General features: G+C 32.6%; 1 protein-coding gene across 1 annotated transcript; it reads right to left on the bottom strand.

The window, feature by feature from the left end:
• Positions 1–385: 385 nt before the first annotated feature.
• LOC146913223 (pectate lyase-like) lies at positions 386–4494 on the bottom strand. The gene is made up of 3 exons (XM_085716453.1): positions 4302–4494; positions 2675–3421; positions 386–1779 (listed from the first exon to the last, which is right to left on the bottom strand). Exons 1-3 carry the CDS (start codon positions 4433–4435, stop codon positions 1419–1421), a joined length of 1242 nt encoding a protein of 413 aa, XP_085572579.1. The 5' UTR covers positions 4436–4494; the 3' UTR covers positions 386–1418.
• Positions 4495–17072: the final 12578 nt, after the last annotated feature.

Consider the following 17072-nt stretch of genomic DNA (forward strand, 5'->3'; position numbering starts at 1 on the left):
GAGAGAAGCGAAAAGTTAAAATGTAAAACTGTAAATTGGGGGGAGGGGTGATTTTTCTAATATATATATATATATATATATATATATATCGAAACTTTTCGGATTATATAATCCGAACCAGTTTTCGTATCATTTCGGATTTTTAAATCCGTAGGGTATTTTGGAAATATTTGCAGGGCGCTAGTGAACCACGTAGGGTAGGAAAAGTAATAGTCATGGAAAAACATAACTTGGTCTAAATTTACCCAACAAATTTTAAGAAACTCCAAACTAGTCGATTTTTGGAGCCTGTTTTCCTAAGCTTGCATTAAGAGTTTGTTTGTGAGTTTAGAGGGGAGGGAAGGAAAGGAGGTGGTTTTGGAAAGAAAATAAAGAAGGAAAAAAATGGAAGGAAGAGAGGGCTTTAAGAACTTCATTTTTCTTCATAATACAAAATCTACTTTATTTGGAGGAAATTAAAAAATGTATTGGGTGAAGATTTTGGAGGATTTTGAAGAGTTTAGGCAACTTCTTCAAATCATTTACATGTTGTTATGATACCCTTATCATTCTATACAAAATCACTCGTTCAAATAATGTACAAGATTCCCTCATATTTCTCTCTCTTCTTCACCTCCCAAAAGCACTCCCTCCATTCCCCTCCAATCTTGCAACCAAACCCTAAAAGTCACTCAGTCAGAACTGAAAGATGCATCTGATGTCGATCCTCAATCATGTGCAATTCATTCGCCCTAGATACTCTCTTACACCAACGAATATAAGTTTACCCCTCTGTATTACCTCTTACTCACCTTAATTGCATATTGACTTGAGTGTTGAAGTATTTTACAGGTTCTACACCATCTCGACGAACAAACTCGCATCATCGTTTGCCACCACAACTTATGTGTCTTCATTATATTCCGGACTCCTCTGAAATTCCGCTCATATCACAATTTATTTTACATTACAGTTTGATGCTTTCTTACTTTTTTCCACTAACTGCGGAATACATTTATCGTATATATACTTTGTTACCTCTATATAGTCAATGGTTGGAGAGAATTCTATAAGTAGTTGTGGACCACTGTTAACCGATGAAATATATTGCATGTAACAAATTAAAGTGGTTGGGCAGATTACTACTAATAGAGGATGGTTTATGAGATTTTTTAGCTACTAAAATACTATACATAAAATATGTGAAAAAATAATTTAGTTATTTTTTCATTCTTAATTACTTCATCAAATTTTGTTTCCCTTTGAATGTATTTAAATTTCTTAGCTAATAAAGTAAAAATAATCATTAACCACTATTAAAAAAGTTAAATCATTGATGAAAATTAGAGACGGTAAAAATGAAACTGATCTTCAATTTTAATCGGAGATAAATTTCATATTTTTTGTCCCTCATCATTTCAACTTTTTTTAGTAGCGAATTAGCAACGGTTGCCCTTCTTGCAAGTGAGCACACCAGAAGTAGTAGTGATGGAACCAACAAGAGAGGCTGGTCTTGCACTAAGACTTGAAGCTCTAGCATAGATTGAAGAAGATTCAGCACCAGTTTGTCTAAAGAATGCTCCATTCAAGAACAAATCACCCTCTGATCTCCAATTCCAGCTATTATATTCACTTTCTGATGCATCTTCATGCTTTGTTACTTCCTTGCTAAATCTATTATCTGGTGCAAGAAATCTGTTCCCTTGGCTGTTGATTGTAGGGTTAGCACTCCCACCAATTGCATACATTTCCCAATGTGTGTAATCATTGTTCACCACATGAAAATAACCATGTCTACATCTGAAAACAATAATTATTTATGGTTATATATTTTCATGCTTATATGTATTCATGTGAGTGTTTGAACAAATAATAGGCAATAGATAACTCAATCAAAAAGTCACAATTAACCTTTATCCTACTTTTTGAATTTTTTAAGGTAGTTAGGTATGAGTATATATGCACATTTCTTTGAATTTGTTAAGTCTCTACCTTGTTTTTGGTTCAATGGAGCGTCATGATACTACTAAGAAAGGGTTGGTATTAATATGACATTTGCTATTATGAGATATTTAGAAGGTTAGAAATGACCAAATTTTCAATAATAGAATTTACATTTTTTTTTTATGTTTATGGGTTCCCACTTGCGGGGATATCTACATAGATGGGGACATAGTGCGTGTTTGGAATGGCGTTTGATGAAACAAAAGTACATTTGCACACTATTCAATGTAAACATGTCGTGCTTTTATGAAGTTGAGAATTGGAGTTTCTGTGTTAAAGTGGTTTTTTGCCGTGATTTCAAGCAAAACGTGATTTACAACCGTCCATCCAAATAAGCACTAAGAAAATCTCATTGCAGTTGGGAATAAGTGGGACGAACATTTTAAGACGCCGTGATAGAAATTAAATTCTATCTCCCAAAGTGTTGGTCTTACATATACGCAATCACAAAAAAAATTATTTGGACGTACACATAATAATGAAAGAAATTAAAAGATAAATAAATTAGTCACGTTGTTCAACATCATTAAACGGGTTCTCTTTTTAAAAAAAGGTGTAAACGTGCTCAAACTCTTTTAATTTGGGTTTGTAGCTAAGCATGTATTTCTCCTCCAAAGACACATTTTTGCTAACCATCCATGACTTTTTTTTTACCATATGCTAAAAAAAATAGTGACCTATATATACATACCTTGGCATTCTTTGGACAAGCCCTTCACCAAAATGATTAAAAGCAATAGTGACCTGCATGTCCTTGTCCGGTGTATAAGAATCACTATGTCCCAAAAGCATAACTTTGTCATGATGAGTCATATAGTTATTTGAAATAGTAATAGCATTAGATCCATGTATAACATCAATAAGACCATCACGACAATTAGACAAAGAACAATGATCAATCCAAATATGTTGTGAATTAAACACTGAAATTCCATCACCATCTGAAACGGTCCAAAATCCACTATGTTCTGGTGAGTCTCTAATATTTGTGTTTCCCGTTGGAACACAATCATGAACATGAATACCATGTATTATAACATTATTAACATAATGTATTGTAATACATCCACCATTTGCAATGTGAACACTAGCACCTCTTCCATCAATTGTCTTGTATGAATTTACCAAAAGTTCTTGTTTTAATTGAATTACCATATCTCTTTTGAATATGATCCATAATGGTTCATCTTGAATTGCACCATACCTTAATGTTCCTGGCTTAGGGTTTACTGCATCATCATCACCTGAATCAGTGACAATGTAGATTTTACCATTTTTACCACCAATTGCATCTTTTCCAAATCCAATTGCACAATCAGCTAGTCTTTGTCGGTTGTTCTCCCAATTTGGGTCACATCTCCAACAATCATCAATTGGATTGCCAGTTCCACATGATAAATAGCCCAAGTTTCTCCTAGACCTAGAGACATTGATGCTCCTACAAGAAGAGAAATTAAAATTAATTTAACTAATTAATTCAAATAAGACAATTATTATAATAAAATTTAGTTTGTTTTCATAATATTTATACTTCATAATATATAATTAACTTGGCGTTAAAGTTGACGTCATTAATTAATGTAACACGACATTGATATGTAAAATAACTTTACACCGTCAGCAATTAAACTCTTTGAAGTTATTATATGACATAAGTATTTACGTATAAATGTTTGAAGGGAAAAGGGATAACTAGTTTTACACTAACAACCAATTAAAAACAAGAACTTACCTTTTAAAAAAACAAACAAGAACTTGACTTTTTTTAACAATTAACAAGCCAAAGACTTTTTTTTCTTTCTAAATGGGTTTATATGACAATGTGGTGAATTATCATCGGATGTTAGTGTAAAATAGTCTTACTTGTGGTGAATTATCATCGGATGTTAGTGTAAAATAGTCTTACTCCGACAATGCACTTCTATTAAACTCGTATTTAGAAGAGTTTATAAAAATAACTCAACATTTTTCATAAACTGATTTTAGTTTATTCTTGGCTGATATTGAGATATTTTGATTTTATAATCAAATGTAGAAATAACACACATATGAGCTTTGAGATTATGCATTGATAGTGTAAAAAAATTACACATGCACTCAAACAAACTACTCTATGATATCACTTTGTTATGTTAGATGCACAAAATATTTATTTTATCATATGTCACTAGATGCATGTTTTTGGACATTACATATGAATCAAACTTTTATGCAATAAACTTAATGAAATTGTTGATCGAAATACGTATGAAATGAATAATGTAGCTATAGTGAGTCCACATACAAAACATGATTAAGAAATAAAGAAATGTTATTACCTTTGTACATCTTGTACAACAAGTTCAGGGTCTTGAACTGAAGAGGATGAAACAAAATTTGGGATTAGAAGAGCAAAAAGAATGAGAAAGTATGAATGAGAAGTCATTTTTTTTGGAAGAGTAATTGAAGGCATGAGACTTAGAAAGATAGTTTGTGGGGAAGTTGGAGGGTGAATAAAGGAGTTTTATAGATAGAAAAAAAGCCGAGAGTGATGGCGTGATTAATATTACATCAATTATGTGGGGTCCATTAATTTTATCGTAATTTATGGATTTGATAAAGTGGTTTGTTGCATGATAGTATTAGTTAGTTTCATAGGAAAATATAGTTTGAAACTGTTATATTAGCAACTGAAATGAATTCAACAAATTAACTATTCAAGCCCCAAAGTCAAATTGGTTGACCTCTTTGCATGGATGTCAATGGCCCACCAAATGTTACTCTCTCCGTCCCTCAATAGATGACCTAGTTGACAATATACATTATTGACTTGACATGCTTTGACCATGCTTTTCTACTAATTCACAAAGATAAATAATATCATGTAAGATGTTGTTGCATTCGTCTCGATGTATATTTTTAAAATATTAAATTTTCACAATTTTTTTAGTGGAGAATTGAAGATATCAAAGATAAAACATATGCATTGGTACGTGTGTCAAAGTCAACTAGGTCATCTATTGGGGGACGGAGGGAGTAATTGTTTTGAAGGACACTAAATGTTACTAATTCTTTTTTGGTACAAACTAAATGTTAATTTACATTTTACACATATTAAAAGAAGAATTGTGTCATTTAAACATCTACTCCATCCGTTTCAAAATGAGTGTCGTTTTAGGTGTTTACACACATATTAAGAAATGCAATGATTAAAAGAAAGATAATGGTTATTTTACCAAATTATCCTTATTAACTATTGGTTAGTTTTAAAAGTAATACTTTGGAAGTAGTGTGCAGAGTATTAATTTGAGGGTACAATTGAAAAGAAAAAGTTATTATTGCATTGGAAACTGAAAGCGACACTCATTTTGAAACAATTTTTTTTGGCTAAAGCGACACTCATTTTGAAACGGAGGGAGTATTTATATGACAATTTTTGCGTGAACATAACTCGATTAGTATGAACATCGCATTATATATAAATTCCCCACTTATTTACCTAAATTTCTAGTAAGTAGACTAAAGAGAATATATATCCTCATTGTTACTAATAATGCAAATATTACTCATTCCGTCCCAAATTATATGTCGCTTTAAAAAAAATTATCTCAAATTATATGTCGCTTTACAATACTAATGAAGCATTAATATTACTTTTCCTATTATAACCTAACTATTTATTATTATCTCTTTTTCAAATCTTTAATTTATCTTTCCGATACCATTTATTAAAGACGATTTTGTAAAACAACTCATAACAACTCTTTTTCATACAAAATTAATTACATTTCTTTAGTACGTGTGCGATGACAGAGTGTCATCATTTAGGACATAGAAAATAGATATGTATTGACATTGGAAATCTAATTTTATTTTACTTTTTTGACTAAAGAGAGTTATTAATAAAGGCATTAATATACTCCCTCCGGTCACTATTATAAGCAAAAGTTGACTTTTTAGATTCATTCAATAAATGATGTATGTGGTCTATATATAGACTACATACATCATTTATTGAATGAATTTAAAAAGTGGATTTTTGCTTATAATAGTGACCGGAGGGAGTATCTTCTTAATATTGTCAAGTGGTATATTCATCAATATCTCTTTCCCGCTCATTTTAGTCGTAGTTTTGTACTAATTCACTCAAATTGTCCACACTCACATTATGAGTCATTAATGCTTCACTTTTGTTCTTGCTAAGGACAAGTGGTTAGACATAGTCGACAATGTATTGTTACCCGGGCCTTGTGTATGGGTGTATATGGGGTAAAATAAATCAAAGGGTTAGCGAGTAACATCTATATATTGGTGAAGATATTTGAGTTTTTTTCCAAAGTATCATGCTCCTAAGAATTCAGAGTTTCACGTTGTTTGTTCCTTAAGATTTCTTGTATGTCTTGCTTCTCAGATAAGACACTACTATGGGGTGGTTTGCTCTGAGCGGATATGGGTTAAAGGGCCTTTTGTGTTGTGGGCCAACTAATGCAAAATACATGTCAATAAACAAATATATCTCAAACCTTATTACTTTAATAAATATTAAAATTTCAACAAAATGTATAAATAAATGGTCATGTTAACAAGTATCATGATCATACGAGCATTGCATAATTAATATATAAAAATATTTGTATTTGAAAGACAAATCAAATACTCCCTCCGACCTCAAGTATAAGCAAACTTACACACATATTCGGTTATCAAACATGCATCTAAACAAGTGCGAACGATATAATCAAAACATTAACGGAGTTGGATTTAGCGGAAGGAGATAAATTTTACCGTCTGAAACACTCAAATAAATGGAGGGAAATAAAACTAAATTATTATGATTTTGAGTTTGAGTTTATGTTTAATTTTTTTTTTTTTATCATTTTGAGTTTGCGGGGTCAGCTTATCACACAGTAGGCTAGGCCAAATCAAATTGAAAATATTGTAATAAATATTTTATAAGTCGACACATGTTATATTCATAACTCTAATCTTACTTTGAAATCTCATACATCACGTTCATGAAGAAAAAAAAAACCTCACAAAAGTACATTAAAAAAAAAAAAATCTCTTTCATTTCCTAGTGTGAAAATTTTCTTGGTCAGTCAGTCATTGCATTGACATTAATTGGTCAGGTGTTTAAATTCATAAAGTGCAAGTTATTCTTGTGTCTCGTTCTCTTGTTTTTCTTTTCCTGAAATTGTGCCATGTTCTATTACAGTGTAATCCACATGCAAAAAACATGATTAGTAGCAATTAGCAAACATGGGATAGTGTAAAAACATGGGATAGTGTAAAAAGACTTTCAGGTATTACGGTTTGTAAGTGTGCTAATCTGACTTTTAAGGTGGCTCTTTGCCTTTTTTTTTTTTTTTTATAGGAAGGTGGCCTTTTGCCTAATTCCAAAATAGTACTCCCTCCGGTCACTATTATAAGCAAATTTCTACTTTTTAGATTCATTCAATAAATGATGTATGTGGTCTATATTGTAGACCACATACATCATTTATTGAATGAACCTAAAAAGTCAAAATTTGCTTATAATAGTGACCAGAGGGAGTATCATTTTATTGTGCAATTTCCATTCATGAGTTTGTTGCTAGGACTCAAGTCTATAGTGGATAAGAATAGTCAACTTGGTTTGAGAGTCGTATGACTTATGTGTAGCATCAAACATTTTTATCTATTCAATATGAGTCTCTTAATATTGTCATTGATTTAAGAATTGATTTTCACAATAACTTTCACTCTATCTAGTGACTCGGTGGTAGCTAATAGACACTAAACACTATCGTTAACAAAACTATATGAGAAACTAGGGTTCTAAGCTAAAAAGACAAGAGAATAGAAACTAAGGGAAAATAAACAAACTTTTTTCTTTCATTTTTCTTACTCCACTAATGAGACAATACAATCAATATACAATATTCTAAATAGAACATAACCATCCATGTGACATAATCTTGAACACTCTAAGAAGGTATTAAAAGCATGACAATTTCAAATAACAATTATAAATAAAAATACTAAGTATTAAAAAAAAAAAAACCTGCAAATTAATGTTATAAAGAAAAGCTGAAGACTCCCCGACCAACTCCTCCTCCCATGCTAACAACCACCTACTCCACTTCAAAGCCTCACCACCCTCACCTACCCTAAAGCAAACATACCGTCACCGAAACCCACTTATCCTCTGTCAATTCAAACACCCACTTAAACCTCTCACACAACAGAATATCCCCAATCCATCTATCCGTCCAAAAAAAAAGTGTCGGCCCCATTGGCAACCTTACTTATGAGTAACATTCTCCTCAAACCTATTCCCCGCCAACCTTATGAGTAACAGATTCTCCATCGAGAATCTGTTCCATCTCCTTCCACCAACTCGACCCTCACCGGCCCCCTCCTTCACACGCTCAAACTAATCTTATCAATTAAGAGGTATAATTGAAACAATAATAAATAATATTGCATTCATTAATAATTTAAAATAAGATATGTTCTTTGGTTACAAAAAATCTCATTTGATATGAATATTGAATTAGATACGTAAGTGTTGAGGTTCGAACTCCAAATCCTCTATTTATTAACTTTAATTAAGAGGTAAAATTTTGGTTAGACTATTCTACAAATTTGTTTTACATAACATCTTGCAAATGCGACGGAAAGAAGAAATAATACTCTCCTTTTTTGGCATAAAAAAAGAATATTCTTTTGCTAGAACTAGAATTGAAAACCTTCAATTAGTGGCAGTACCTGCGGTACATTTAAACAACCATTACTTTATCCTTTATATGCCTTAGTTGAGCAACAATATTAACTTTATGTCTGGGCCAATAGAACAACCGATGCCTTATCAAATTTCTAATTATTGTGACATTTTTTCTCAACTCCTACTTTATTATGATGGCTGTTGTTGACATTTTCACCTATATGTTTCACTAATTCAGAAAGAGCATCTTAGTTATAACTAAGTACGGTACTTGTTCATTCTCTATGATGAGTTTCCTTTCATAATTATTTAACTTAGAGGTCATGTTAACAAGTGTCTTTATGATACTTGTTAAGGAACCTATAAGAGGAATGTTTGTATTGAAAAATCCATTTTTGAAACTTTTAAGACTTTGATTACATAAGTTACAATGCATGAATACTATGTTTTCTTTAGGCACTTGTTACGATTTTCCTTCATTTAATTATCAACTCTCCCGTACAAGAAGCTATTGTTGCATATGAGCCAAGTCAAAGATTAATCCAGTACAATTGAAAACTGCTCTTCTCCCAACAAGAATTGCTCACAACCAACTGAACTTCCCAAAATACCCATGCGAGACTTAAGTCACGCAAATGTTATACTCAGCGTGACTTAAGTCACGTTGAAAAACAACACAATTTGGCAACAAACGATAAGAAATTGTAACCGGCTTGCTCGAAGCACCGTAACTCCTCCACGCCAATTCTTCCAAAGCAACACATCAGTGGTTGCTTCATTGGTTATCCACCTCCATAAACCCAAAGCCAATAACGAAATTGAAACAATTAGACTTATTAAATTCAACATTCCTATGAATATTTTGTTGCATCTAAGCATGATGGATAATTATTGATGATGTTGGAATGAATCTAATGAAACCAGAGCATGATGTTTTTATAACCATCGCCAGCTTTCTATTGTTGTTGTTTGTTAGTATTTTACTTTTGAAGACAAATCGCATGAATCGAATTGTATACAAGATCAATTATTAAGTGTAAGTAAGAGAAGCAAATGATCTCTAAAAGATTGAATGAAATCGGAAGGAGAGAGAGGGATGAAAAGAACCTAACTCATGTTGGTGTTTTTCAGCGTGACTTAAGTGACGCATGTTGTATTCCAACATGACTTTAGTCACACTGGATATAACACCTGAGTGAGTTAAGTCACGCAAGGGTATTTTGGGAAGGTCGGTTGGGAGTGAGCAAAACGTGATGGGAGAAGAGCAATTTTCAGTACAATTTGTTTTGGAGGACCAAAGTACAATTCTAACTAATATGATACGATGGTTGCTCTTTAGACCCTTGCTCAAAACGGACATGATACACTGTTAGAAGATATCTTCTGAATTATGACTCATAGTAACACGGAAGGCCTAAAAAGCAATTATCATATCATAGTTTCCTCAATCCCTCCATATTTCTTAAAAATTGATTTGGTCTAGAAGTATGGATAAGAATGGAAAAAACATAATTTTGTCTAAATTTACCTAACAAATTTTAAGAAACTCCAAACTAGTCGACTTCCGGTGCCTGTTTTCCTAAGCTTGCATTAAGGGTCTGTCTGTGAGTTTGGAGGGGAGGGAAAGAAAGGAGGTGGTTTTGGAAAGAAAATAAAGAAGGAAAAAAATGAAAGGAAGAGAGGGCTCTGAGGAGTTCATTTTTCTTCATAAAACAAAATCTACCTTATTTGGAGGAAATTAAAAAATGCATCGGGTGAAAATTTTGGAGGATTTTGGAGAGTTTAGGCAACTTCTTCGGATCATTTACATGTTGGTATGGTACTTTTATCATTCTCTCATATTTCTCTCTTCCACCCCCAAAAGCCCTCCTTCATTCCCCTCCAATATTGCAACCAAACCCTAAAAGTCACTCAATGCATCCGATGTTGATCCCGACCCCAATTAATTATGTGCAATTCATTTGCCCTATCTACTCAAATATAATGATATTTCTTGGCAAAAGTATTACTCTCTTACACCGACGTATATAAGTATACCCCGATGTATGTTGAAGTCTATGAAACACGGATACAGACACGGACACTAGACACGACAAAGACACCGACACACTAATAATTTGAAAAAAATCACATAATTCAGTGTAATTATAAGTGTCGGTGTCGGATACAACATGTGTCCGACACCAGAACACGCCTAATCCGAGGAGTGCCCGTGCTTCATAGGTTGAAGTATTTTGCAGGTTTTACACCATCTCCACGAATAAACTCTCATCACCATTTGCCACCACAACCTTTGCGTCTTCATCATATTCCGGCCTCCTTTGAAATTCCCCTCGTATCACAATTTATTTTACATTACAGTTTTGATGCTTTCTTACTTTTTTCCACTAACTGCGGAACACATTTATCTTATAATTTGTTACCTCTATATAGTCAAATGGTTGGAGAGAATTCTATAAGTAGTTGTGGACCACTGTTAACCGATGAAATATAATGCATGTAATAAAGTGGTTGAGCAGGGTTGGTGCAGTAGAGAATGGTTTGTGAAATTTTTTGCTACTAAAATAACATACATAAAATGTGTGGAAAAAATAATTTATTTATTAATTTAAATTAATATCTATAAATGTAAGAGAATATTACAATTAAAAGGATTATTATTTTGTATTTTAATTCAATCATCTCTCTTCAATCCTTAATTTTCAAGCTGGGAAAATTTAGAACTTGTAGACGGTGGTGTTTAAGACCCCTATATCAACATATGCAAACTATTTAAAAATAGATTGAGAATTGCTCATCTTACTTTTAAAATTGCTAATCTCACCAACTCAACGACAATTAACCGCCATCAAATTGGTGAGATGAACAATTTCAAAAGCGAGATGAGCAACCTTCAAATAGGCATGGCAATGGGGCGGGGTGGGGACGGGTTTTACATTCCTCATCCCCATACCCGATTCTCATATACTTACCCGCTACCCTACCCATACCCAACGGGGATGAGAAATTGAACTCCATCCCCGTCCCCTACGGGTTCGGGTATCCCCGCCCCATCCCCGCATTGAATAATATTTTTTTAATAAAAAATATAATTTTTTTTGCAACCCTAGTGAAATATTGTAATGCATTATCCAACAATATGTTCACTTTAACATTTTTTAGACCGGTTGATTTAGTTGCTCCTTTAAATATCAATGGTAGCTTTTATAACACGACAATTATCAAACAAAATAACATGGCATATCAACATAAAATAGTTTTCTGCATTTGGGACTGGTTTGGGTATGGGTTCGGGGTGGGTACCTATATACCCGTTACCCGTCCCATACCCGTGTTTTGAAATCGGGGAAAACCCAAACCCATACCCAAACTCAGTCAAAACGGGGAAAACCCGTCAAATTGAATTTGGTTCGGGCGGGTAACCACGGGTATGGGTTTTGTTGCCATGCCTACCTTCAAATAGTTTTGATTACACTTTTGTCCTCTCAAGTATTGTGATTTTCACTTCTAACTTTTTTAGCGACTTTTGTCCATGGTGATTTTTCCCCTTTATGATTTGTAGTCCTCCTTCAAATTTCCCCTCCAAATTTTGGCCCCTATATCATCTATTGAAGCCACATTCATCTTTCACAAGTTATGTAAAGTTACTAATTAAAAATGTTAGAAAGTTTGAAATTCTATTTAGGGAATTCATTTGCTCTCACATGTACATATTGGTTTTTTTCGTTTTTATTATTAGTTTTAAAGAAGAGTCACGTTGATTATGAGAGTTTGATTTGAGATCAATAACTATGTAAATTTTGAAGAAAATTGAGAGAAAGGGTACCAAATTACAAATAGGGAAGGCCAACATCTCTAAAAAAAAGTGAATAGTCAAAACAACACAATTACAACACTTACGAGACAAGAATGCAATTAAACCTAAAAAATATTAAAACTATCAATATTATTTTATCTATAACAATATACAAAGGAGGCCACACTTTTGGGCTATTTTCTTCTATTTTTCTTTTCCTTTAAACTATTTTATCATTTTATAATATTATTTAAATATTATCAATTTAAAAAACTAGTTAAATCCTATTTAATATTATTTAAATATTATCAATTTAAAAAACTAGTTAAATCCTATTAAAATAGGAACAATAGAAGGACAACTCTACAACAATGGAAAAAGAAAAATGGAAACAATATTGGACAATATTTTTTTTTAGTATAAACAAACTTTATTTTGATCATATTTGACAAAAATATTTTATTTTCTTTCTATATATATACACAATTATGTGCAATAGAAAAGTTATACTCAAATATAACAAAATTAATATATTTTATTAAATAAATTATACACCTTATAATTATTCTGTGTCTTTAAAAGAAGTTGTTCTTTTTTTTTGGTGAAGGTCATAAGAAAAAACAAAAAAAAAACAAAGCTAACTAGAAATCGACAACATCAAAGTTGAGCAACGAGAGCAGCCCATTAGGAGGTGTCACCCAAGTTGTTACTCCAAGAGTAGAGTTCCTTCCCAACCTAGCCAAAAAATCTGCACATACATTGCCTTCACGGAGCACATGTTTGAACACCAAACCTGGGAGATGATCCAACAAATTTGTGATTTTAGCTAGTAAAGAAGCATAAGCATGGAAGGAGTGAGATTGTCTGTCCATAAGTAGGTTTATGATCTCAGTGGAGTCTGTCTCACACTCAACATGCAACACCGAATTGTTTATCAAAAGGACCAAACCGTTATAGATTCCAAACAACTCAGCAATAAGCGCATCGCCGCAACCATCATTAGATGAGAATCCAGCCACCCAATTTCCTGCAGCGTCTCGAATCAATCCTCCTGAACCGATGACACCACTTTGGTCACAACTTCCGTCCACATCGAGTTTAAATGTACCCAATGGGGGAGCTTTCCATTTGATCTTGATTCTATTATTAACTGCACATGAATCAGTTGTAGACAACAAAGCCATATTCTCAACCATGAGGTTAATTTGTCGGATCATATCACTGGCTTTCCAAGTTTTATCACCCAAAACAATGTTGTTCCTCCAACGCCATATCCACCATATAGCAGCAGTGAACTTTAAACTTGTTGGTCTAGTAGCCATGTGTTTTAGCCAAGTATTAGGAGTCTGATAACTTAAGAACCCAGGAGATTCAAGTAACTGCAAGTTTGCCCAAACATAACGAGAGTCTGGACAGTCCCTCAAACAATGCATAACATCCTCTTCTCTTTCTGAACATCTTTGACAAGTGGCTGCATTAGCCATGTTGCAATGGTGCTGTAACCAATTGGTTGGGATGGCTTTATGCATACAAGACCAGATGAAATGTTGAATTTTTCTAGGAATTTTTAGCTTCCAAATCCAATCCCAATTATCATTTGTATCCCAACTCCTATGTATACAAATGATAATTGGGATTGGATATGGAAGCTAAAAGTTGTTCTTTATGGAATAATGGTACGACACATTAAATTGTTGGATGAACCATTAAATTTTACAAGTCGATGAGCTGGTGTAGAATGTTTTATATGTGTTACTAACAAAATTCATATTAAAAATGGTATATATATTATACTTTATAAATGTTTCACAGATTATCACTCTAGCTTAAATTTGAGGGGTGTCAAAATAAAAAAATATCTCTAAAAAATATAGAATAGTAGGAGTAAATTTTAAAAATTTTGTGGGTGCAGCTGGTATAACACTGAGCTCAATGTTGGTATGTCTCTTCTCGTAGGCCCATCCATAAAATTTTCTTTCCTTTTCCATAGTTTTGTTTCAACTTGAGAAATGTGTTTTCCTTCCTCTTTTTTGTTTTCTATTATGATTTGATTATTCCCTTCTAGCTAGCTTTGTTTGTATTGGAAAAAAATTGAAAGAAAAGAAGGTAAAATAAAAGAATGTCAAAGGAATTAAAGTGAGTAGACAAGTAAAAAACATGGATCCATTCATTAAAAGCTGCATGCATGCAAATAAAGTTACATATATCTCGTGTGTGTTTCTTCTCATAAAAAACATTAGGGAAATGTTAAATATCCTCTTTAAAGAGTTATATAGGTCTTCTAACCAACATAGTTGAGATGAAAGAATTTCACTTGATATTTCACAAATCAGTTTTCTTTACAGCATAATTGATCAAGTCATTCAGTAAAGTCTCTTCGCGTTGTGTTTATATAAGAATAGGTCGATCTAGGGGCCGCAAGGGACGAGTTAAAAATTACATCCTTATGAAGGATTGAGTCTTCTCATCAAAAGGCACGAATGAAATGTTACATCTCTTTGTGAAGAGTTTATTGTGACTCCACACTAAAAGACACGAGCTGGTATGTCATTAATAGAACCACTTACACACATGCATATTTAAATTGCCTTGTAACTAAACAAAATCACTTCTTTTATTCCCTTGCAAATAGGGGTGGGAATGAGCCGGGCCGAGCCGAGCTTTGCTTAAATAGGCTAGGCCTAGTTGAAAAAACTAAGGCCTAAGCCTTGGCCTTTTACCTGTCAAAGGCTTTATTTTAAGCCTGACCTGACCTTTTTAAAAGTCTGGTCTGACCTATTAGCCTGTTTAAAAGCTTGTGTTACAAATTTCAAACAGAGTATGTTCATCAATTTTTTTCCCTTTCAATTTGTGCAACTTACTTAATATAGAGATAAAACATTAATTAGATACAGATTAAACTAATGAAACACAATTGTAAAATTTATAGATGGATAGAAACTCAAGAATAATCATGTCTGATAACAGCAAAGATTTCAATTTCAAACTTAATCTAATAACTATATTGACCTTAGGCATATTAGTAGCAAACCTTAATAGTTCACACAAATATATATAAATATATCTATAGCAATGTCATACAAAATAATAATTATGGTATGAGAATTTGAAGGATCAGTAATTCTTTTTGATATATATATATATATATATATATATATATATATATATATATATATATATATGGAAAAATGTAATATACTCGTATACGGGCCGGCCTGGTAGGTTTGATAGGCTTGTTTATAAGTCTAAGCCTGGCGTAATTAAATTAATAGGCTTTTTAAAAAGCTCAAGCTTGACCCATTTATTAAACGAGTTAGGCCGAGCCGAGCTTTTGATAGGGCGAGCCATAGGCCCCTGACGAGCGGCCTGGTCTATTCCCACCCCTACTTGCAAACAAATTAAAGAAACTTAAGAAACATCAAAGGATACACAATCATTAATCTACAAAACTTTACACAAAATGTATTTTTAGAGAGCAGTGCTATTAAGCACGACACAAAAACCAACGATAAACACAAGACTTCTCAAATTAGTGGATATGACAAACAAAACATGGAGGAGAGAGAATAAAAAGAAGCTTTGTATGGTTTGCATCCAAGGGTTGTAAAGTGTCGTGTTGTGATTCGTGCTTGTTTGTTGTCGTGCCATCAAGCAATATTCATTTGTCGATGTCCGTAAATACCAGCGGATACTTCAAATTTCATTGCTCTTATTATTATCACCCTAACGTAGTCTACTTTGTGATTTTTTTTTTTTGTTTATTCCGCTTTGTTAAACAAAACTACTCGAGCATAAAATTAGTTCAAATATGTTTGAAAATTTTAAGTAGAATTTTGTCTCCGAATTAATTCTAAGTTGAAACTAAGATTTTAAGTTTTTGTCACCTATCATTATTTTGTCTTATTGTTTACAAAATTTGTTTACATATAAATCATAATTTTAATTGAAATTATTTTTTACAAAATTGGTTGCTTAAAAATTAATATTAACAAAATTGAAAAAAAAATGGTACTACCAATCATGTAATTCTTTTAAGATCATTTTCATTTCTTTCATTTAAAAAGAGAAAGACACAAAAGTTTGAAAATAATTTAAAAAAAATAATTTTACGATAATTTCTCGTAAAACTATTCACGTGTTTAGTCTAAATTTAGACTAATACATATATTTATTTTGTACTTATCGGGAGTATTTTTTTGTACTTATCGCTCTAAATATAATCCTAACTCATGTATACATACTTTGCACTCACAACTAGAATGGATCAACAAGCTTTATTTGACTTGTTCACACATTTTGATAGCAAACCACTTGTTGTACAAGAAAGTCACTATCTGTCGTAATCATGACGTAACGCACAAGACTCAGTCAAGTCAAATGTTGAAGGTGCAATAGTAGTGCTTTGTTGTGTACTATGTGGAATGAATGCTACTCCTCGGTTCCTACTTGGTACTACTCCCTCCGGTCCTAAATATAAGTAAATTTGACTTTTTAGATTCATTCAATTAATGATGTATGTGGTCCATAATATGAACCACATACATCATTAATTGAATGAACCTAAAAAATTAAATTTGCTTATATTTAGGACCGGAGGGAGTACTAGAT

Source organism: Medicago sativa, chromosome 6 (assembly GCF_051527215.1).
Source record: "Medicago sativa cultivar Bolivia chromosome 6, Bolivia_mono, whole genome shotgun sequence".
Taxonomy (NCBI): domain Eukaryota; kingdom Viridiplantae; phylum Streptophyta; class Magnoliopsida; order Fabales; family Fabaceae; genus Medicago; species Medicago sativa.